The sequence below is a fragment of the Portunus trituberculatus genome, chromosome 41 (assembly GCF_017591435.1).
Source record: "Portunus trituberculatus isolate SZX2019 chromosome 41, ASM1759143v1, whole genome shotgun sequence".
NCBI classification, from domain to species: domain Eukaryota; kingdom Metazoa; phylum Arthropoda; class Malacostraca; order Decapoda; family Portunidae; genus Portunus; species Portunus trituberculatus.
The window spans coordinates 16,933,441-16,958,440 of record NC_059295.1 but is presented as its reverse complement, the minus strand read 5'-3'; the positions used below and the strand labels follow the sequence as shown (position 1 = coordinate 16,958,440).

The following is a 25,000-nucleotide window of genomic DNA, read 5'->3' as shown; positions in this document are numbered from 1 at the left end:
GTTTGTGACTCTTGCAGATTGTGATGGACGTGCACGACTTCGTGGCTGGCGAGGTGAAGGTGAAGGTGGCGGGTGACCAGGAGCTGGTGGTGGAGGGACGCACCGAGACCAAGAAAGGAGACTGGTCAGTGTCCACCAACAGCTTCCGACGACGCTTCTACCTGCCAGTCAACACCGACGTGAAGGCTGTGTCCGCCGTGTTGTCTGACGACGGCATCCTCACCATCACGGCCCCACAGAGGGTGAGAATGAACTACAGATCATCACATCATGGCAACAAAAGAAAATTAACATTGATCCATAAGAATCTTTTCCTTGATGAAAATGTCAGGGAGGCGGTGGCGTAGTGGATAAGGTGGTGAGCGTGGGATCGGGCAGACTAGGTTCGAATCCCACCACATACAGCCTTAAAACACTTTGCCATTTGTCGAGTGGTTTAAGGTTACCTACATGTCACCATGATACCCAGGTCTAGGTGGTTACACTCAAGATGAGCTTGGGTGGTGATATGGGCCCTTATATGGGTACCACTATAAATAAAATTGCCTGCGCCTCTAATGGGCGGAAGCTGAACAGCGCTTCCCATACACTCTTCAAGTGCCTGCAGGCGCTATAGGCCTTACCGTAAAAAAAAAAAAGTCTTATAGAGTCAAGATTTTAATCTCTTAACATTGTTATGTCTTCTTTCCCACAGGTGGCAGCACTGGAGGCAGGCTCCATGGAGGTTCCTATCACCCGGGAGGGAACACAAGCCGCCGCAGTGACAGTGGACACCACAGCCAAGACTGCTGCATCCGCAAACAAGACCACTGAGACGTCCAGCTGTACATGCAGCCAGCAACAGCAGACACAGACCAGCCAACAGCAGCAAACACAGACCACCGCCGCTCCCGCCCCTCGGGGACATATCATCCCTATCCAGGTGGACGCCACGCAGGAGCCGCAAAGTCCCGCCGCAACATCTACCACCGACACCTCCACCACCAAAGTGGATGAAAAATCTCGCGTAGACACCAAAGTTTCCGCCGTCAAGAACATCTCAGAAACCATTCGCCGGGCCCAGCAGGCCGTCACCTCCCCGGAACCTGGCTCGCCAAGGCCGATGTTCGCGCCCCCCTTCCTACGTCGCCGGGACATCCCCGTCACCACCAGCAGTCTTCTGCCCATCACCAAGAAAGGAAAATTCTTCGACGATGATTTCTTCAGCAGCATGAGGCAGGACTTCCAGAAGTCCGTGACTGACGTGCTGAGCCGTTGGGACGAGGGCAGCACCGTGGGCAATGGCCGCGATGCCCTCAGCACCCTGGGCAAGTACAGGCAGCTCCGGGAACGCAAGCTTGACGTGGAGAATCAGGCCGTGACCGTCACCGCTGACCAGTCCAGCCACAAGGTACAGTCAGGGTGAACTTCCCACAGTTCTCTTTGTTCTTATGAAAGAAAATGGTTTATTATGTAAAACGTTTGGACACTTTTCATACTCTAACGAAACGTTTTCTTTATGGCTGCAGATCGTGATGGACGTGCAGGACTTCACAGCCGGCGAGGTGAAGGTCAAGGCGGCAGGCGAGAGAGAGCTGGTGGTGGAGGGACGCACCGAGACCAAAGACGGAGACTGGTCAGTGTCCTGCAACACCTTTCGCCGACGCTTTCTGCTGCCCGCCAACACTGACGCCAAGGCTGTGTCCGCCGTGCTATCCGACGACGGCATCCTCACTATCACGGCCCCAAGGAAGGTGAGTTCACCACTGTCAAATATCAGAACTTCACGTGTTTCTTGAATGAATAATTATGAGAATTATAAGAATATTTTAGTGTTCGCGAGTAACACAAAAAATTTTTTTTTTGTGTCACAGACACAGGCTCCCTTAAACCAGGGGTCAACGATCCCTATTCAGATGGAAGGCCAAACACAAATTAAAATAGAACCCGCTACTCCGTCGATGCCTGGAACCCCTGCCACTCCCGCTACTCCTGCCACTCCTTCCACTCCCGCCACCCCGCAACAACAGTCTACGCTCAGTTCCACTCAAACTGACGCCCAAGTCAGTGGATCAGTCGGAACTCTCACAAAGGAAGAAACCTCCTCGCAGACGAAGCAGACTTCCTCCGTGGTCAGCCAGCAGCCGAGCCGCTCCTTCACACCTGGCGGCATGATGTTGCCCATCACGACTCGTGGCCTCTTCTTCGGCGACTCTTTCTTCAAAAACACATGGCAGGACTTCCAGGAGGCGGTGAGGGACGTGGTCTCCAAGTGGGGCAACAACTCTACTGAAGACGACCTGACGCGCTACACCTCACTGCGCACCGGGGACATGAAATATGAGAACCAGGCCATCAAGTCCACAGAGGACGAGGCAAACTACAAGGTGAGTGCGATTCTGAGTGGTGGACTGCGGGAACACTGTTGTCTATACACCGCTGGGGAACAGGTCTGTTACGTGACCCTGATGGAGAGCAACGCCCCTCATCCCACCAATCCCAATGCCACCAGTCAACCATATGCCTGGGAAGGATGTGTGGCTTTGAGAGGCTGAGTAAATCGGTCAAGTTATCGTGAATGAATTTCACTGATGAACATTACGATGTCAACTAACATTTCTGTATATTTCGTCAGATTGTTGTGGACGTGCAAGACTTCACCCAGGGCGGCAACGTCACGGTGCGCGCCGTGAAGGACCGGGAGTTGGTAGTGGAGGGAAACATAGAGCAGCAGGAGGGCGGCTCCAAGTTCAGGAAACAGTTCCATCGTCGCTTCGTCCTTCCTCAAGACATTTACTCCGAATCCGTCTCGTCCGTGATGTCTGCTGACGGCGTACTCACCATAACTGCTCCTAAAAAGGCAAGTGGCTCTCAGTAGCGAGACACACCTGTCTGAAGGTGACAGGCAACCTTTCCTTTCCTGTGTTGGTAAAACTCAGGCTTGTTATGGTAATTAACGAAACCCGAGAGCGGCAGATCAGCGTTAAGGGAAACAGATTTGAGAGCATCTGTTTGCAGAACAATAACATAAAATCTGATCACCGGCACCAATGCACCTGATTAGCATTAATTATAATGGCCATGACGATCAATATGGCGAGTGGTGGATCTCACCTTTCATCGCTAACCTACCTCCCTCTTCACCCTTGCAGCCGTCCACATTCCAGCTGAAGGAGGTGATCTTGCCCGTGGCCATCGAGGAAGGCGTGCATAGGACTGACAGCCTCAGCCAGGTGCCCACCCCGGAGGTCAAGTCACCACCCGCCAGTCAGGTCACCAGCCACCCACTTCCTGCTACTCGCCTGGAGGCCAACACAGCCTCCTCGGTGCGCCAGGAGTCGTCGTCCCAGAGCGTCACTTCTGAGTCTACTCACAAGGTAAGCAGCTGACTGGCACCTCATGACGACACTAACTCAATGCAATGCTCCATACACGGCTGGCTCTGCGCCTTACTGGTGGTGCTAATGATGTGTTGCTATGCCAGCAGGTGGGCGGGACCCGCGAACACATCATTCCCATGGCGATGGAGGACACGCACCCCTCGGCGGTGGCAGGTACCACTCAGACACGCCAGGCTGAGATGAGCCAGACAGTTTCACAGACTCAAGCCGCCGCGGCCACAGATAACGTCCAGACACAGAGCAGCGCAGTACAGCAGTCTGAGCAGGGCTCTCTCAAGCTGGTGCCCATCACGCTCAAAGGAGCCTTCCTCAGCGATTCCTTCTTTGACGATGCCAGGCGCCGCTTCGAGGCCCTCACTCAGCGCTCCGACGCCACCTCCTCTCTCGCCTCTAACCGCAGCCTGCTGAGGAGGAACTTCCGTCTGGCTGAGCAGGAGGCTCAAGTGGAAGAGGACGCCAGCGCCCTGAAGGTGAGCACTCATGAGTGATGTGGGGGGGTAGAGGCAGCGGTGTGGAAATGCCATAAGTAATCAGGCATCCCTGTCTAGTTTGCTGCTCCATTCAGCCTTTCTTTCTCTATAGGTCACTCTTGACGTCACCGACTTCATCGGCGGCGAAGTGAAGGTGGGTGTGGAGGGCGGCCGCTCCCTGGTGGTGGAGGGACAGACTTCCTGCGAGGAAGGAACCTCATCATCCTCCCGCAACTTCAGGCGTGTGTTCTCCCTGCCGCCCCAGGTGGACGTGGCGGCAGTCAACTCAGCACTGTCCTCTGACGGTATCCTCACCATCGTGGCCCCCAAGAAGGGCGAGGGCAAAGAGTCTGAGGGCTCCTCCTCAAAGTCCTACAGTAGTTCCTACTCGAGTACTTCCCAGCAGCAGTACTCCTCCCAAAATGTCTTCTAAAGAAGCTTCACCCGCTGGTGTCGGTACAAGACTCTGTCTTGCACCGATTGACCAAACACATTAATATTTGTATGAATGGATTTGTCTCATTGTGTTTGTAGTGTCAAAGAAAAGACGTCCATTGCACATTTTTGTTACTTTCACGCGACCAACGCATGGCTGCCGCAGCCAGGCAGCCCCTGCCTACTTCAGGCGTCCGCAGCCGCCGTCAACGCAGCACTCGGCAACAATTCGACAGGTGAGAGCATTTACTTTTGTAATAATAGATAAAAAGAACATTTGCAAACCATTGAATTCATCTTTGCTCATGGAGGACATTAACGAGCAAGGCACAGACATTGCCGAGCTCAATTGCCTCATCAAAACCGGTCATGGCGAAAGTCATTGCTTTTCATTTGCGCGGGTGGGCACAAGCTTGACAAGCAAGTAGTAAAAGCAACGTTAAGCAAAAGTAAACTATTCTAAACAAAAAAGAGAGAGTAAAAAAAAGAAAAAAAAATCATTAATCAGGTATACATTTTACGAAGCAAACCTCCACTGTCTTACACCTACCACGAGCTCACCTGTCTGTCTGTCTGTCTCCCCACAGGTGCCTCGAGGGGCGGCGACCCAAGACGCTCAGCACAACCAAACATTCCCTCGCACCAATGTGATATGAAGGAACTTCGCCGCTAGAGCTTTATTTTCTGATCTCTGTGTTCGTATTTGTGTGGATGTGACGTCTAGACTTGTCCTTGTAAATGTTTCTCAATGTTCAGCAAAACACACATATCTTGATTATTTATAGCAAAAGTTAATTAAGTTGTATGAAAAATGGTTTTGTGAGGAAGAAAATTATAGCATGTTTGGTGTTAAAGTAAGGATGAGAGTATTGTTCCTTAAGTGGTATGGTGAGTGAGGTATGGAATGGTGTGAAGGAATGATAGTGAAGAGGGAAGTGAGTGAAAATTCGGTATGAGTCATGAGGTGTTTGACTGTGAATGACAATGTAATAAAATAAATTGATAGTTACGAGATATGGTTGTTTGTTGTTTCCATTTTCTTCTAAATTCTATTGAAGAACAAGAAGTGAAACACACACACACACACACACACACACACACACACACACACACACACACACACACACACACACAATCTCTCTCTCTCTCTCTCTCTCTCTCTCTCTCTCTCTCTCTCTCTCTCTCTCTCTCTCTCTCTCTCTCTCTCTCTCTCTCTCTCTCTCTCTCTCTCTCTCTCTCTCTCTCTCTCTCTCTCTCTCTCTCTCTCTCTCTCTCTCTCTCTCTCTAATCTCTCTCTCTCTCTCTCTCTCTCTCTCTCTCTCTCTCTCTCTCTCTCTCTCTCTCTCTCTCTCTCTCTCTCTCTCTCTCTCTCTTTTACCCTCACTTTCATCCCTCTCATCGCCTGCCTCTCTTAATCTCCCTCGCCATCAAGCACCATCAAACAGGCCAGTCAAACACAACTTATTTTCCTTTTCCCCGAGTCACTGGTGTCAGTCTGCTAGTATGTCGCACCACTCCGCCCCCGTCAAAGGTCACACGGCCACTGGGACACGCTACGCTGCATTCGCTTCACCCGCTGGCTCTAAATACTCGGAGTTAGGCGCAGTTTTGTGATAGTTTTGCGACACGACCTTGCCCGCTGTTCGGATCACTGGCTGGGAATGTTATGTAATGGTGTTTTATGTAGTGTTTTATGGTGATTTTTTTTTTTTTTTTTTTTTTTTTTTTTTACATTTGGTACAGTGCTTTTTTTTTTTCTTTTAGTTTTCTTTTCTTTTCTTTTTCTTTTTTTTTTATTCCGGCTTTTGTTTTCTTCTTGAATTAATGTACCTACGTGTTTGTTGTTTATTTGGTTGTTTGGTTGGTTGGTTGGTTGATTGGTTAGTTGGTGTGTGTGTGTGTGTGTGTGTGTGTGTGTGTGTGTGTGTGTGTGTGTTTTCAATTGTGAGTGTATTCCTTCATTATTCAACATCTTATTAATTTATCTACTACTACTACTACTACTACTACTACTACTACTACTACTACTACTACTACTACTACCACTATTACTACCACTACCACCACTACCACCATCACTACCCCCACCACCACCACCACCACAGCAACTACTACTAATCCTACTATCTATCCATCTACATACCTACGTAAAACACCTGCTGAAGACCCCAGAATAGAGGGAGAGGCTGCGAGAGTCAATGTTTATCCTGAGACTTGAGTAGCGAACATGTCAACACTCCCAGCTCAAGGCGGACCGACGGAGTGACATAGAGGTAATATGTGACTGAAGTGGAGAGAGAGAGAGAGAGAGAGAGAGAGAGAGAGAGAGAGAGAGAGAGAGAGAGAGAGAGAGAGAGAGAGAGAGAGAGAGAGAGAGAGAGGAAGGGAGTTTTCAGTGTTTACTTTCTCTTTGGACACTCAGAATAGTGATAAATTATTATATATATATTTTTCATAGCTATTCATATTTTTCATTATTCCTCAGCATTGTACATCACGAACAATAATACTTATATAACAGCAAAACCTTTCATGGCTGCATTTCATTCATATGTATTTTTACGTAAAGGAGGGAAAAAACAACAATTAATGGATGGGTGAATAAAATAATTAACTAAACAACTGAATAAATATGGAAATGTTGAAATGATTAACAACATACACATACACACACACACACTCTCTCTCTCTCTCTCTCACAGCTCACAAAAAAACTATGTACTCGTATACTTGTACATGTAGAAAAGAAACTAACATTGACACTTCTAACAGTAATGAATACGTAGTGGCTTTTGAGTGACCTGCATTCCTACTCGTCTCCCTAAAAGAAGGAAATGGAAGGCGCAGCAACCTAGTGAAGCTTAACAAAGATGTGGAGAGGTAAGGCAGATGTGAAGGAGGTATGGAGAAGGCATGAAGGAGGCAATGTAGAGAATGAGAAGGAGAAACATGGAGGAGGAGGAGGAAGAGGAAGAGGAAAAGGAGGAGGCGTGAGTGGTGGTGATGTAAGGTATTGGTGTGGCTAGGTTGGAGGAGCCACATGTTAACGTTTTCTGAATGGAGTCAAAACGTTTGTTACTGTGGTGGGGAGGAACGTTCATCACCATTGTTATGTATAAAAAGAAAATGAAATAAATAAAACCGTACTGAAAAATAAGGATTCGATTGTAAAAAGCTATGAATAATTTCGAATCTTTTAGTTTTATTTTTTCATTTCTTTTCACATAACTTTAGAATACCAACTGACATTTTTATATATCTTGACTCATCTGCATTTTTGTTATTCTCACCCCCCCCTCTCTCTCTCTCTCTCTCTCTGGAAAGGTAACGAAGGCTGAGGAAGCACGAGAGAAGAGTGAGAGGCGTGAAAGGAGGAAGGGAAACTCATATTTGAAGGCAACATGAAAGTGATGAGATGGAAGCGACGGTGGTATAGATAGCGTGGGTATATAGTGGAGGAGTGTTGGCGTAGGTGGAGAGAAAGGGTTGATGTAGAGGGAGGAGGCTTATGGTGAGGTGAGAAGATTGAATGGATTAGTGTGTGTGTGTGTGTGTGATAGGTCGGTGACGGTGGGCTGGGATGGGTGGATTGGCGTGGGAAGGCTGGTGTGGATAAGTTGGCTACTGTGGGTTAGTTGTGGGTAGATGCTGAGTTTGTGTGTGGATGTGTAGGTACTAGTGTTTTGGGTGGTGTGGGTATATTTAGGGTGTATGTAAGTGTGGGTATGTTTTTGTGGGTCGGGTACAGCACGTGTCGGTAAGCAAAAAAGTGTGAAACTCTCTATGAACGTTTCCCGGATTGAGTCAAAACGTTTGTTACTGTGTGATTGGGTGATTGGAATGTTTACTGCAACTGCCACGACAAAAAAAAAAAAAAAAAAAAAAAAAGTAGAGAAAAAGATTGAGTGGTAAAAGCTATGAATATTGTTGTGTATTCTATTTTCTCTCTTTTTCTCTTCTTTATACCAACAACCTTCTTTCTAGTATTTCTTTCTTTCCCTTCCTATTTTTTTTGCCATGTATTTCCTTCCTGTTTTATTTCAAAATTTTCCTTAGTTTTTCTTTTCCATTTTTCTTTTTATATAATTTTCTCTCTTCTATGCCAACCTACTCCTTTTTAACAATCATCTCTTTTCCTTTCCTATTCGAGTATCAACTGTCTTGTGGACCAAATGACATGACAAATTGACCTACACCCTCCTATTCTTGTTTAAATTTTCATTACTATTCTTTATCACAATTTTCACTGCTTTCATGTTTCCATCTTTCATCTATTTCATCTTTTCTACGTGTACCAGTTTATAATATGTTACAAGAAAGGATGAAAACTTATTGGATTAATCTACCTTTAAAAACGACAATGATTTATTTTAATTATTCAACTTTTTCGTTTTTCTTATTCTTATTGCATTATCTTCTTTCTATTTTCTATATATAATAAAATCAGGCATTTGGGAACCGTTACCCCGAGTGGATGCCCTGACGTAAAAAAAAAAAAAAAAAAAAAAAATTGCATTATCTTCTTTCTATTTTCTATATATAATAAAACCACGCCTTATTTTTACCTCCTTTTTCAATTTCTCCTTTACCATTCTTTTTAATTCTCTCCTCCTTTACCTACGTTGCACTAGAGACGTAAGAGAGAGAGAGAGAGAGAGAGAGAGAGAGAGAGAGAGAGAGAGAGAGAGAGAGAGAAAATACATTACAAAACAAGTGCAACATTAAAAAAAAAATAAGAAAACAACACCGTGGATGAATCTACGTAAATAAAAAAAAAAAAAAAAAACAGAAGAAAAAATACAAGCACATGTAAAGAAAGAGAAAACATGAAAACTTTATGAGCTCATTTCCTTGTAAACACGACATTTACCTGCGTTGCTGCCTGAGTACTGCAACGTGTGAAGTAAAAGAGAGTGGGGAGGCAAGGCGGGAGAGGGAGGGAGAAGGAGGGAGAAGCAGGGAGGAAGAGGAGATGGACGAGGAGGGATAAGATGGAGAAGAGGAGGGACTGTGAAGAGGAGGATGAATGCGAGTTAAATTGGAGAGTTTAGAGGAAAATTATGAGGGGGAAGAAAAAGAAGAAAAGAGAGACAGGAGAGATACGTAAAGGAAGGAGAATAGAAGAAGGAATGAAAGGAAAAGGTAGGTAAGTGAGATGGCAGAAATAGAATCAAGGGCTGAGGATAAGATATAGAAGAGCAGGATGATCAGAAGGGTATACTAAGGAGAAGAAACGAGGTAATACGAAAGAGCAATGCAGGACAGGTGATAGACAGGTAGCAGGATAGAGGGAAGGAACATTGGGGAGGCTATGGAGTCGAGCAGGAAAGGAATCAGCAGTCTCTTCAAACACTCCACAGCGTTCTTTGTGCGTGTACCCTAAGGGAGGACTTAAAAAAGGAATACGATGGAAAAAGAGAGGAGGCATGAGTCAGTCACTCTACAGTCACTGATGGGTGTCAGCGGCTGGGGAAGGTGTACTGGCAGGGTCAGTGAGGGGGCATTGAATCTCCTTTCACTGAATGGGTCCCACCAACCCTGACAATTGAGAAGAAGACAAAGGAGAAGCACCACAAAGGAAGAACAAAACACCACCAAAAGAAGAAGAAGAATCATTACCAAGACTACTAGACGAAGAAGCACCATCGCCACCACCAGAACCACCAAAGAAAAGGAAGAATTGAATTAAATTGAAATGAATTGAATTAGATTGTTTTAAATCAAGATGAATTGAATTGAATTGAATTGAGTTAAATTTAATTGAAATGAAGTTAGTTAAATTGAATTGATTTCCATTTCATAAGGGTTATTGTAAAATGTTTTACAAATAAAGACTATTTAGAACAGATTTATTACTAGTCCAGTGTTATGAGTATGTATATATATATATATATATATATATATATATATATATATATATATATATATATATATATATATATATATATATACTGTATATATATACTGTATAGACATCGGTGTCAGCTCGTGCGAGAGCATTTGATCTATCATCGGTCTCTAGTTCATCATCTTTGATATTTCATTTAAAAATGTTATAAGATTGCACTATTAACTCGAGATTGAGAAATAACAGAGTGTATTGTTTTGCTCTTACACCATTTCATACTGTGACTCAATGTTTCCTCTCAGCATATCTAAACCAAGACCAAGACTCAAATTTAAGGCTCTTTAAAAGATAACACATTTTAAAACAAGATCTAAGAACCTTTGTTACTTACTGCGTCTTATCATCACTTAAATCATCCGACTCTTTCCACAACAATAATACGCATGCAGAATATTCTACGAAATTACTAACTTCTTATAGCATTTCGCGTTGAGGTAATTACAATGATTGCTAATAATATATTCATGATTTTAGTAATGATTATCAATGAAACAAAAACACTCATGAAAATCTGCCCCTTTAATAACCTAAATGAGAAGGAGGGGCGTGAGACAGAAGAGGAGGAAAGGTATAAGAGAATAGAAGAAAATGGAAGGAGGAAGGTACGAGTAGATGGGGGTACTGAACTAAAGTGAGGTGGAAATATAAGCGAATGAGTGGACGAAGTGAAGAAGAAAGTGTGGAAGAGGGAATATGGATGGGGAAACTAAACTAAAGAGATGTGGAAATATAAGCGAATGAGTGGACGAAGAAAGAAAGAAAGAGTAGAAGACGGAAAACTGATGTCGGTGCTGAACTAAAGTGAAGTGGAAAAATAAGAAAATGAATGGAGGAAAAGAAAGAAAGGAAGAATGAAAGATAATAAAAGACGAAAGGGAAACTGAATTAAAGTGGGATAATAATATAGATGGCAGAGCAGAAGATGATGAAAGTTGGGTAGTAAATTGAAACTAAAGTATATGAGTATGGACGGAGATGTGAAGGAACAGCAGAAGATAAGGAGAGGCGGACGAGAGATGGAGGAACTACTGTAAGGTGGGGTGGGAATCTAGGTGAAAGGGTGGAAGAAGACAGAAGAAGAGGCAAAGGAGGTAATGGACGGGCGAAGGGGAACTATATTAAATGGTGTGGGTTGGCAAAGGCTCAGGAGGGGGATGGGGGAGAAGGTTGGCGTCTCTGTGGGGAACGGGCTGGGGAGCAGGTGGGGGATGGAAGAGAGTAGGTGGTGGAAGAATATTCACACCTCATTCAGCAAACGTACACGGGAACGTACACACGTACACACACTGGGCATCACGTGGAGGGCCCGTGTGTGACTCATTTACGTCCACACACACAGAGAGAGAGAGAGAGAGAGAGAGAGAGAGAGAGAGAGAGAGAGAGAGAGAGAGAGAGAGAGAGAGAGAGAGAGAGAGAGAGAGAGAGACATACTTAGCTTTACGCTGGGCACATAGTTTCACATTATAATTGTTCACAACTCTAAATAACGACACTAATTATCACACATTAGTTAGTTGTAGTCGCAGAAAATTTGTTAATTCGGAAACAAACTCAACTATATAAGAAATCGATAAAAAATACCATGACAATATACAAATTTAGATTAAATACACACACACACACACACACACACACACACACACACACACACACACACACGCGAAGCATCCCAGCGACCCTTGGAGACAAGTTTCGGATCTGCTTTTCCGTAATTCGGATTCAGAGGGTTTCGAAACTCAGAGGATTCGAGCCGCAAAAGTTGAAGCAAAGAACCGAATTTATGTCCCAAGTGGCAGCCAATTCCTGATAAAGTTGGTGGTCGGATTAGAATTGCCAAAAACTCTTTAAATTTACCCCGTGCAAGGTGAACTCGCGAGAAGCAGGCTGGATAAACACGCTATGTAAATGGAAACACGAAACTCTGCGCAAACTTCGTCTCTCCCCTTCACTAGTGCATGCTGGGAAAAAAAAGGAGAAAGGTGAGGGAAAAAAGGGGAAAAAAGTAAGAGTATTGCATGTATAAACAACAGGAAGGCAGAATATAACATACGTAGTGTTTTTTTTTTCCTTGTTCATCCCTCTCTTCCGTTTCAAATGTTGCAAACTTTTCCCTTGACGTGGCAACAGTGAAATGTAACAGGTAAAGCGAGGGAGACTGTAGGAAATAAATTAATAAAAGAGACTGTTTATAGAGATTTATGCATTGTTTGATTTATTTTTCTTTCATTTCAATCAAAGGCGACGTAGTAACAGTGATAAATGTAACAGGAGGGAAGAGAGAGAGAGTGTGTAGAAAATCAATAATCAAGAAAAATAAAAGTGCGTCTCTGGAAATGAATGCATTGTTTACTTAAATCCCTAACTTTATTTTTATTCAGTGCCACATGTCTTTCAATAATACTATTCTATTTCTTCTCTTGAACGAACAAATTTTAGCTTCAGTTCGCTCTGTTATTTCGTTATCTTCATTCTTTCTTACTATTTCGTTCTTTATCTCACTCTTTCATTCTTTTTAATTTTTAATCGTTTCCTTCAAGGTAGTTTTCTATAAATTTTTTCTATTTTTGTTGTTCTTTTACTTGTTGATATTGCTCCTCTTCCCCTCCTTCTCTTACTTTTTCGCTTCCTCCTCTTCCTCCTATTTTTCACCAAGAGGTTAATTAATAATTTAAAACCTCATTAATTTTCCAGAAAGAAGAGAAAAATTTTATATAAAGAAAAAAGTCATATCTTCTTTCTACCTCGCTGTTGTTTGCGCTTCCTCCTCGTTGCTCTCCTCTCATTGATATTCTTAAACAGGTATTTTCATTCCACTTTGTCTTTACTTTTTCCCTTTCCTATTCTAGACGATTTCTCTTTTCATTTTCTTCAGCCTCTTTATTATAGTTGTTTATCCTTTGGTGTTTCATTTCTACATTGTCCTTCCCTTTTCCCCCTCCTCTCTTATTCTCTCTTATTTTCATCCCTTCATTCCAGCCTGTGTTTTTCGCACTAAAATCTTGTTATAGTTGATTTTCTTTATTTTCTATTCTTATCTTTCTTTTCTTAACGGTTTTCATCTCTGCTTTTCTTCTTTACTAGAGTAGTTTCCATTTCTTCCTTTATTTGTTTTCGTGTTGGATTCCTTTTTTCTCTTCCTGATTTTTTTTTTTTTTTTAACTTTCTCCAATTTTTTTTTACTCTTAGTTTTTTTTTGTTTTGTTGAAGGTTTAATTTCTCCTTTGCATCATGTGACTGGTTTTGTTCCTTGCATCACACGTTTTCCTTTCAAATCTAAATAAAAGAAGTTATTTATCATAATTATTATTTTCCTTTTGTACTGGTATGTATTTTCAGATGTGTTGACATACACCAATGACACCGTGTTATGATTCTCACACACACACACACACACACACACACACACGTGGCCCCACACACTATCTAACACTCTAAGCACTCTACAACCTATGTGCTCATATATAATTTTAGACGTCTCAACCTATATCAGCAACAGTCCGTGATTTTCATACACACACACACACACACACACACACACACACACACACACACACACACACACACACACACACACACACACACACACACACACACACGTGGCCGCACACACCACTTTCTCTCCTCTTAGATCATAACCACCACCAGCACACCGCCAATACAAACAGACATTGTGTGTACACCACCATTGTCTTCCCACTCAGAAATCTCCCTGCTACATTCTTTCTCCTTTTCTTTCCTTTCCTTTCCTTTCCTTTCGTTTCCGCTTCCGCATGTTCACCGCGGCCGATGAAGGAATGCGTAATAGCAGCTAGACCTAACCTTGTAACTCTTCACTTTCTCATCTTATTCTTACTCCAGCTGCTTCACGTTACTTTGTTGTTGATTCTTTCACTGGGAATGTTACGGTGGCATTTACTACTTCATTTCATTAACATTGGGCGATTTTATGACGCAAAGAATAAAACAACTACTAGAAATATTTAAACTGGTCTATTTTTTCGTTTGTTGTCGCAGGTGCATTCTCTCTCTCTCTCTCTCTCTCTCTCTCTCTCTCTCTCTCTCTCTCTCTCCCAATTCTGTATCTACATTCCGCACACATGCACACAGACAAACATGCACGCACGCACGCACGCACACACACATGCACGTACCCACTCAAACACACACAGACACTCTCTCTCTCTCTCTCTCTCTCTCTCTCTCTCTCTCTCTCTTTCCGCCGTGTCTTTCACCCCCGCCGCCCCCAATGGAGTACAAGCTTCCCTGCAAAATAGCTTCATAGTAGAGTTTTGGCGGATGAGTCACACTGAGCATCGTGAACCTTCTTGGCGCGAAGCTCTTCCGCCAGAAATAGTTCCGTGACGCGGCGAGGACGTCACGGCGCGAGTAAATAGAGGCAGCGCGACAAGGTCTCCCACAGACTCACTCAGCTCGGCCACGGGGAGGCGAGCGCCACACAGACACACACCGACACACATACACAAGGAAAGGTCGTGGATCAAAGGTTGCTGGGAACACTCAAGGACTGTCAGCAATGGCGCCAATCTGTGGCGGCTCCCTTGCCTTTCCCATGACCTTCTGTTCGTCGGTGAGCCAGTGCCCTTGCTGTCTGTGGGACGACGCGATGGACCTGAGCCTCCCCGTGTGGCGTAAAGGACTCTTCCTGCAGGACTCTTTCTTCCAGTACGTGTACGAAGCATTTGAAAATGCAGTGAGGGAGATTCTGCAGCGGTGGGGCGAGACAGACTTCCTGTTGAACCAGTGGCAGGATCCAAAGCTTCGTTTCTCAGACACCCTGAGTCGCTACCGCCAGCTGCGCACCCACAACCTGAAGGAGGAGGATCAGGCCGTCACCGTGACCTGTGATGCCACCAGTCAAAAGGTGAGTGACATTACGTCATATCTGCTCTTTGTGTGTTGAAGTGAAGCTACAACAACAGTGATGTGTGTTGAGCCAATCAGCGGAGAGCCTCAGGTATGTTTGTGACTCTTGCAGATTGTGATGGACGTGCACGACTTCGTGGCTGGCGAGGTGAAGGTGAAGATGGCTGGCGAACAAGAGCTGATAGTGGAGGGACGCACCGAGACCAAGACAGAAGACTGGTCAGTGTCCACCAACAGCTTCCGCCGACGCTTCTACCTGCCAGTCAACACCGACGTGAAGGCTGTGTCCGCCGTGTTGTCTGACGATGGCATCCTCACCATCACGGCCCCACAGAGGGTGAGAAGGAACCTGAATTTTGGCAGAACGTTAGCAATAGAGATGAGTGGACAATAGAGGTACATTCCATAAAACCTCAAACTTAAATTAACCCTTTAGAGAAGGAGGGACGGGCAATTACCGAATAAAAAGTGACTATTATCAATTGCTGCAGGAATTGGGAACATTATTCATATCACTACGCAGCACCTAAGCTTTCATAAGAAGTATTATTGAGACGAATATATAGTTTTTTCAAGTTTTCATTTTGGATGTTTCTTTCCGACAGATGGGAAGTGTTGCTCCCCACACGATAATACCAATCAGGCTTAGCGGCGGCAGGCAGCAGGTCGGGGAGAGTTGGGGACCGGTGCACCCTGAGTGGTCCCCCAGGCCCGCCGAGGTGCTCCTGCATCCCAGAGTCAGCGAATTAATGGGAAAGAAAACGAGCCGCCAGAGTAACGGCGTGAGGAATCCAGACGCGGTACCGAGGAATTTGAGTCTGTCAGCCGTGCACAATGTAAGACCCTGGGCGAGGCGGCGAGGTTCACTATGACACGCCACTCTGATATACTTGCATTGGCGCATAACTATGTCATTATGAAAAGACCTCATTTCATTTAGTACTTGAGGTATTGCAAACGTGTAAACTTGTGTCGCCGATCACCTCTCGATGAAAGGTAATTAGAGTAGTTGAAAACACATACTATTTCTTTCAGATCCCCGCCTTGCCCATCCCCAAAATGGGTATGTTCTTCAGCGACCCTTTCTTCCGCGACGCTTGGCTGGACTTCCAGGAGGCGGTGCGGGATGTGCTGGCCAGATGGGGCGACCTGCCGCTGTCTGACGACCCTTTGGCGCAGTACAGGAACCTTCGCACGCGTGACCTGCGGGGCGAGAGCCAGGCCGTGCGGTGGACCGAGGACCAGGCGGCGCACAAGGTGAGCCTCACACCAGCACAGTGCCATTCAGCTCCTCTTGACTCTTTAGTGGCACTCTGGCACTCATCACTTCACTCTAGTAACACCGGGTGACTTAATGGTGCACTAATGAAACAACAGGGACAAATATTTGAACTGCGCCATCATTCCGTCCGCTATGAGTGGTGGCTGTCAGGTTTAACTTTCCGCCTGGCCGTCTTATTGAGGCATAACAGAAAGCCTTTCATTGAGCTTTGGGTATAGATTAGGAGATAAATTGCGGCTGATAAATTGTGATGTCACGTCAATCAATCAATCAATCAATGAGTTAACCAATCAGTAAGTGAACAGGCTGAACCAGTGGATGTCAGATGAATGCAACACAATCATCCATCAGATATGTTGAGGGAAGTTATTAAAATGCCATTACTAGTCCCGTGAGTGCCAAGGTAATTTAAATATCAGTATGGCTGTTGCACCTGTGATCAGCTCAGTGGCGCGTGGGGAGGTGGGTGGGAGCGGGAGGGGTGCACTAATTGGCCTCCACCAGCCATCCTCTAGTGATTGGCTGGGCGCAGTAATTAGCGGCCACTCAGGAAGGGCTGAGCTGTGGAATGATGAGCCTCGTGGTACTGTCGCTGTGGGCACTGTTGCCGCACCAGTGGGGAACATCAAAGCCACAACCACCACCACCACCATTTGTATCTACCCAGCTTTCTCTTGCTTTACGTTACTCTACCTCATTCACATTTCTATCTTCGTAGGTCATTGTGTTGCCCCATCAGAAGGGAATATCATAGTCATGTCATCATTACACCACTCTAGTTATTCATCTGTCCGACAAATGACGTACTGTATTCATATTAAGTTCACCTTCTCTTTACATATCTGCTCATCTTCATTCTTGTCTATCCAAATGGTAGTTCTATATCCATCCTGACTTCCTTTACAATGAATTGGTATTTTAGTGGTCAATGATTAATGACCTGTTCAGTGCAAGACATATTCCGTTCACGACCACCTCAGCACTAACATGTTAACTCTCCTCCCTCAGTTCGTGCTGGACGTACAGGACTTTAGCAGCCGCGGCGAGGTGGCGGTGCTGTTCGTGAGCGATCGGGAGGTGGTGGTGGAGGGACGCGTGGAGGAGCAGGGCCAGTGCAGCAGCGCCTGTAGAAGATTCCAGAGACGCTTCCTTGTGCCGGGTCCTGTTGAGCTGCAGGCGGTGACTTCTGTGTTGTCTGCTGACGGGGTGCTCACCATTACCGCGCCGAAGAAGGTAAGACAATAACACCAAGTTTTCAGAGTTCAGTAATAGTGTGGTAGTTCGTTTGATTTTCTTTAATTCACGCCACAAAATGAAGTTTTGGGAAATCATTGGAACATACAAATAACTGGAAATGTAGACTTGATGAGCTTTCAATTTTAATTTTCTTAAGGAGCCAATATTAAACTGGCTATTCATGAATTCATCTGAGCCTCTGACCTTCAGTAACATACAAGGAAGGATATGTCCCTTCCATACACACACACACACACACACACACACACACACACACACACACACACACACACACACACACACACACACACACACACAACAAAAAGAAACAAGTCAAGCAAAAAAAAAAAAAAAAAAAAATTCAAACCCCAAACCTAAACAGATCATAACCCAATCGTTTCGCCCCAGCAGGTGACGACCCCCGCCCCACAACTCCCCGAGAGGCAGCCCGTTAGGATCCTGCCCGGCCCTGAGGAGTGGGCGGACTGCTTCCCCACCCACAGGCCGCCCCCAGCACCCCGGCGCGTCAACACGGAGCCCACGCCGCGTGTTGACTCCCCCACGCCCAGTGTCCAATCTAACGACTCCTGCGACTCCGAGGGAAGACTGTGGACCTTCTCGCCGCCTCCTGACTGTGGCTCCTTGACTATTGAGGAGGTGGAGGAGTAGCACGCCATTCTCACGATCTCACTCCTCACCCTCACCACGCCTTCACTCTTCACCACACTAACCACGCCCTTACCAGAATTCGCCACGTCTTCCCTCTTAGTTTCCCTTCACTACGCCCACAAAACACCCTTCCCAACACCATCATAAGCAATATTCTCACGCTACCTTGCCCACAGCCTCACCTAACCCTCTTACCAGGTCCTTTTTTTTCTCATTCTCTCCTCACTATGTCCCTACCTCACCCTTAAGTCTCCCATCTCTACGCTCCACTAACATCACCAGGTCGCCTCATCCAAATCATGACGTTTTATACACACTGAGATTCGTTATTTATAAGATTCGTTACCGTATTCATCTATATTAGACGTCTAAGTAGTCATTTATTTATATTAGCTGTTTATACGATTCGCCGTCCATTTGTGTACATATAGATACGTACGTAATGTGTATTTATATTCGCTGACGTTTACATCGATACAGATAAATATATTTTTTGTCATATAGCCACGTGTTTGTCATTAAGCCTTTTATGCAAGACTCCCCTATAAATGATCATCCGGATGGTCATTTGAAGAAAACGGAGAGGTTATCTTTTTTTTTTTTTTAAATCTTATTGTCTGGACGAGTGTCTAATGATCCTGCTGGTTTGAAGCTTTAAAACCCATCAATCGCTTATCATATGGGTAGGAAAGTCTCTCTCTCTCTCTCTCTCTCTCTCTCTCTCTCTCTCTCTCTCTCTCTCTCTCTCTCTCTTCGTTTACACCATCATCATTTTCTTCTATCTGCTGTGCTGGTTCTCCCTATCTACATCACATTCCCTTATTATTTTTCTTTTACATCACTCATTTCCCCATTCTTTGATCTTTCCCCTCTCAAATAATTTTTCTGCGAATCCATTAATAATTTCAGTCCTTTAAGTGGCAGGCAGGCGTCTCCACTGAACCATCACAGCCGCCACAGTCATATCCAAACTACTATTCCTCACAAAACTATCCTCTCTCTCATCTCCTCCACGTACCTCGCCACTCCTCCGTGATATTCATTCCCTCTGCCTCTGTTCTGCCAAGCGTCCTTCATTGCGCTGCGTTTTTGAGTGGTTTCTCTCTCTTTTCATCACATAACAGCACCATCTCGACCATGCTGTCTTGATCTTCCCTTTGATCCTGTTCTCTTCGTCTTCGTCTTCACTGTCATTCACTGTCATTCACCGCACTCCTCTTCCTCCTTCACCGATCCTGTTTTTTCGCAGTTGTCTTTGTCCTCAGCAGACAAGAAAGTTGACAATAGCTCGCGGTCACTTCACTTATGAGTCATGAGAGCTTGGTAGCGATGGACGGCTACGCATGAAAGTTAATCAGTGCAATGAATCTTACTTAGTCATGCGAGAACGGTAGAATAAAAACGGCGTGCGTCTCCTTCTCCTCCTCCTCCTCCTCCTCCTCCTCCTTCTCTTCCTCCTCCTCCTTCTTCTTTTTCTTCTCCTTCAAGTCGTCTCATCAGGTGTGCATGAGGTTGAGTAGGTTGTTAAGATGAAGTGGCCCGTTTAGTGAAATGGATTAGGTGTGTGAAGTGAAGTGACGCACGCACATATGCAAGCACGCACGCATGGATCCATATGTTTACCACTGTCGTCTGCTGGTCACTCAGTCAGCCTTTTCCAATTACGGAGCGAGCTCAGAGCTCATAGACCGATCTTCGGGTAGGACTGAAACTACAACACACTCCACACACCGGGACAGCGAGGCCATAACCCTTCGAGTTACATCCCATACCTATTTACTGCTAGGTGGACAGGTGTGTGTGTGTGTGTGTGTGTGTGTGTGTGTGTGTGTGTGTGTGTGTGTGTGTGTGTGTGTGTGTGTGTGTTTAAGTGGAGTGAGGCATGTTTTCGTCAAGGGAGGATTTATTTTGCTTGATTATGAAGGACAGATTACGCGTTTATGGTTGTCATTATTGTTTGGCTGAAGCGTTAATTAACTCGTCATTGAAATAATATTTTAGGGTTACCGATATTTTTTTCCCTGATTAGTAAAATAGATAAAATATTTCAGTAAGGCTACGAGTGAGTTTCTGAGTGAGAAAATCGTTACAGCAAAATATGGAAGTTAAAAGTTATTAAAAGCACATATCACCTAACAAAATGAATTACTCCTACATAAAAATAATGTATGGCCGTAAAAGCCGCGCAGGCAAAGCAGGTTACAAGCAATGGTTTCTATGCTTTACTCTCTTAAAATGGCTAACTCAAAACTAATTTCCTGTCATCTTTTTTCACCCCGTCAAGGCAGACAATTTTACAGTGCTCTGAATTTCACCAAAGGACCTCCAGGCAGTAAAGGGGTTAAGAAACATGAAAGGTATCCCATTAACACTGATAAAGACACGGGCGGCGCTCTTGAATGCGGAAGGTTCTCAAAAGAGGTATTTTTCAAAGGTCACGCAAATGATACTCGTGTTATCATGGATACTTTGTTTCATCTGATACACTGTCTTTATTAAATTATCGATTGAAATATTGAAGTACCCTTTGCAAATCAGTGTAACTTAAACTAGAGCATGTTGGAGATAATGCAAGACGGAGGAATGTTTGAGAATACGGTCCAAGCTTCTTTCTTCTCCTTTTCATCATTTTTGTCATCATTTATTGGTTTATTAGCATAGACATCGTAGACAAATACGCATCAATTTGTAAGCTTTCACTAACACTAGACTTCAGTGCACGTAGGATTATGTTATGCACGTGTGCCTCAACCTTATCCTGTTTTCTTCCTAATTTTCCACCTTCGCCATCCACGAGTCTAGAATTAGCTGCTTTATCGTCTCAATTCCATTTCTTGCTTCAATCAACGCCCACTCAAGTTTACTGCATAGCTCTACGTTTCTGCTTCTCTACTTTTCCTACCTTACTCAACGTTCTCTCATATTGTTTATGTTATTGTATCCCATTTTTCACCTTTAATTTTTTTTTATTCCGTCCAAGCTCTCCCTTTACAACACAGTATATATACACCTGCATTAGTTAATCAAGTTCATATATTCAATTAATCGACCTATCCTTTCTAAAGCTATATTCGCATCCTTTGTGTTAAATTCTCGACTCCTCACTATCAAATAACTCTTTTTCCTTTATTTCCTTATGTCTTTCCCTTTTGCTTACAACATAATCATCAATCCCGCTCGTCTCCTTATTCCTTTTTCTTTCTTTCTTTTTTTCATTATCTGAACATTTTCCAGTCCTCGTTCTCTTTCCTTTTTCAGCCCAAACTCTTTCTGGCGTTCCTTTATTGTCCTTTTGTTTCAGTCCAGGGCCTATGAACTTGTTACCCGCGTTTTGTATTCAAGCTCGTCTTTCTCCTTCCTGTCTCGTCAATGTTAAGTGCAAGCAAAGTTTTCTTCAGTTTCTCTCCTACGTGTGTGGACTGAATGTAAGACTATAAGAGGCAGCCTGACACACACACACACACACACACATATGCAGATAAGCGCACATCTAACTTGTCCGCTAAAGGAAAACACAGGAAGGCACTCAAACACTGCCTTACATAACTTTTCCAGACACTAACCACTGGAATGATAAACAACAGCTGCCTTGGGACACTCACACGTCCTCTTTCCATGAAAACAGTAAATAAAAAGTGTCAAAATAAGTGAAAAATAAGGTAATATAATATGAAATGAATGAATAGATAAATAAATAAAATGAATGAGAAAATAGAAAGAAAAATAATAAATACTAAAAAAGTAAGTGATCGAATGAAAACTGGGTCAAAAGTAAAGGAAAATTAAATAGAATAATATGTAGGAAATTAATAAATAAAATAAAATAGGATACAAGACATACATAGAGAGAGAGAGAGAGAGAGAGAGAGAGAGAGAGAGAGAGAGAGAGAGAGAGAGAGAGAGAGAGAGAGAGAGAGAGAGAGAGAGAGAGAGAGAGAGAGAGAGAGAGAGACCCTAACGAAAATAATGGAGGAAAGCTTTATAATGTAGAGGCAATACGACTCACGAATACAAACTTTCATTGAATATTATACATGCTAACTTCACAATGATTGGCAATTATTCTTTACTTTCAGGGCAGATGTGGAGCGCCGCCGAGGATGATGGCATGGTAATAAGGAAGTAATGGCATTGATATAGCTTTCTATGCCTCAGTCTACACCATAGGCACCACGTCTTAGTTTTCTACATAGACTGCCACATGTAGGATAGTTGGCCTGTCGTGGCTTTCCTTATGTTCTTATACTTACGAATATTTTTTTCCTCCACTACAAAAAGATGAATAAATAGACAGATAAATAATTGACTATATAACCAGCAAATAAACCCTTTTACTATTATTGAGCACTTCCTTAATTTCTAACTACTTTTTGACTTTATGACATCGTTTCTTGTTCTACAGCCACCTCCACACATTTCACTGGCTAAAAATGACAAAATCTATTATTTCTCATTTGATTTTTGTGGTTGTGGATGTTTAAAAGATCTACGCATACCGAGCTTAAAGGACTGAAACGATAATTGAGTAACTAACCAACCACCTCAAAAAATAAGTAAATACATAAACGTTTAAGTAAATATATGAGGGCAAAAATGTATTAGCTGTAGATCACACCATTTTTTTTTCTATTATCTTTTAAATTGTGGTTAAATGTCCATCTCATATATCAAGTGGGGCAACACACACCAGTAAAACAACTTAATTAAAACTCTTTTTCTGGTTTACAGCTGAAACTGTTGTTATAAGTTAAAATTTTCATCATGGTTATTTTTTTTTATCATTCCCACTATTTGATCTTTTTTTTTTTATTCTCTATTTCCTTTTCACTATTCATTCATTTATCATTTGCTTCTCCTCTCCCTTCCCGTTTTCTATATCCCTCATTCCTTCCCTTCATCTATCTTCCTCCCTTTTCTCTTTTTATTCCCGCTTCATCAAGTCATCCGGTTATTCTGTCCTTCCTTTCCTTCTATTAACCATCCCTGTCGATTTACACCGCCATCCCTCGTCTCATTTTTGCCTCGTTTTTCCTCCCTTTCTTTTTATGTCTTTCCCCTTTCCATAATCCACCAATCCATCTCGCCATCATCAAGTCACCCTCTTATTCTGTCCTTCCTTTCTTTACATTTCTCCATTTCCTTTCGATTTCCGTCTCCTTTTCCTCTCTTTGCTTTTCTGTTTTTCCTTTTCTTGCCTCTCTTTCTTCACTTTTAACCATTTCCTTCAAGTCACCTCCCAATCCTTACCTTTACCTTCCCTTCCTCAGGTTAGTTCGAGGCGAGGCTGGTGGGTCATGGCGTCTCAGTCCAGTAGAGTCGTACCTGTAAAGTTTGGAAAGGAAGCAAAATAAATGGCAACGAAAATGGAAGATTAAGGCTTTGGGTGTAACTCATGGAGGTCTCTGGTAAGCATGTGCGAAAAGGAAAAAAATAGGGGCAGTAAATTAGATATGCAAATATGAAACTGTAAATAAATAAACGTTATGAAGAAAAGTGAGAAATTGCGCAGTACCAGAGAGAGAGAGAGAGAGAGAGAGAGAGAGAGAGAGAGAGAGAGAGAGAGAGAGAGAGAGAGAGAGAGAGAGAGAGAGTGTATAGAATATAAAAGAAAAACAATGAAAAAACACGAAAGTTTATAGAAAAAAATATCACACGTTTCTTAATCCCTTCAATAATAGGACACATTTTTACCTTGAGATTTGAGTACTATTAGGTTGGCATTTTACTGACATAAGGAAGGGTCTATGGAGGCCAGAAAATTAATGATCAGAGTCTTCACTATTGTAATCCCCCATATGAGTTTCTGAAGCTGTATAAAGTCACTAAATAGTAACCAGAATGAATATGAAAAACACGTCATGGTACTGAAGAGGTTAATAGTGTGAATTGTTGCAATCGTGAGGCAAACTAAAGAAAAATCTGGAGACTCAAGACTGTAACGAATTGAAAGAGAGAGAAAATTATATTCCTTTTAGATGAATGATGAAGGAAATTTGACATGCATGGAAACAAAACAAAGCCATTCCATGATACTAAATAGATTCTGATTCACCAACCCGCTTATTCTCATTCCCTGATTAATTAAGAGACTTCAGGCAGAGAGGCATTGAATAAACACATTAAGTTTTCATCACTCGGACAGAAATTAGGATTATCATTACTATTATCTTTTTTTTGCAACGTTTCAGTTCTGAGATAAAAAAAAAAAAGATATAAGGTATGTAATAAATCAGTAGTGTAGTGAGAGAGAGAGAGAGAGAGAGAGAGAGAGAGAGAGAGAGAGAGAGAGAGAGAGAGAGAGAGAGAGAGAGAGAGAGAGAGAGACATAACACATGAAGACTTCGTTGAAATATCTTTATCTGTCAACCTTGAGAGAGAGAGAGAGAGAGAGAGAGAGAGAGAGAGAGAGAGAGAGAGAGAGAGAGAGAGAGAGAGAGAGAGAGGATGAATAAAATAACGCATGAACACTTTTTTTAAATATCTTTATTATCAGTCAACCTTCATTATCTTTACCTCTCTCTATTTCCTGGCTCTGGGTGAGTGAATGTTGGTGTGCGGGGAGCGATCGGTCAACCCTTGGGCTCTACAGGGGACGCCCCCGCTCCCCACCACCACCGTCACCACCACCTCCATCACCATCATCACCACCAGTCATCACTTGCAACGTAACTTAACACTACACTTATCACAAACACTGCCACACACAAAATGATAATCCCCAGCTCATCATCATAAA

At 43.5% G+C, this 25,000-nt stretch overlaps 1 protein-coding gene across 1 annotated transcript in view; it reads left to right on the top strand.

Moving 5' to 3' along the window:
- LOC123516680 overlaps positions 1-18,767 on the top strand; it is a 19,444-nt gene extending 677 nt beyond the window's left edge. Inside the window, exons 2-16 of the mRNA XM_045276284.1 lie at positions 18-242; positions 695-1,390; positions 1,509-1,733; positions 1,854-2,366; positions 2,615-2,839; positions 3,132-3,356; positions 3,464-3,850; positions 3,963-4,281; positions 4,385-4,521; positions 14,584-15,075; positions 15,190-15,414; positions 15,683-15,913; positions 16,113-16,334; positions 17,368-17,592; positions 18,004-18,767. Of these exons, the coding sequence (XP_045132219.1) occupies positions 18-242; positions 695-1,390; positions 1,509-1,733; positions 1,854-2,366; positions 2,615-2,839; positions 3,132-3,356; positions 3,464-3,850; positions 3,963-4,281; positions 4,385-4,521; positions 14,584-15,075; positions 15,190-15,414; positions 15,683-15,913; positions 16,113-16,334; positions 17,368-17,592; positions 18,004-18,264 (4,608 nt within the window). The 3' untranslated portion in view covers positions 18,265-18,767. The remainder of the gene's footprint in view (positions 1-17; positions 243-694; positions 1,391-1,508; positions 1,734-1,853; positions 2,367-2,614; positions 2,840-3,131; positions 3,357-3,463; positions 3,851-3,962; positions 4,282-4,384; positions 4,522-14,583; positions 15,076-15,189; positions 15,415-15,682; positions 15,914-16,112; positions 16,335-17,367; positions 17,593-18,003) is intronic.
- Positions 18,768-25,000: the final 6,233 nt, after the last annotated feature.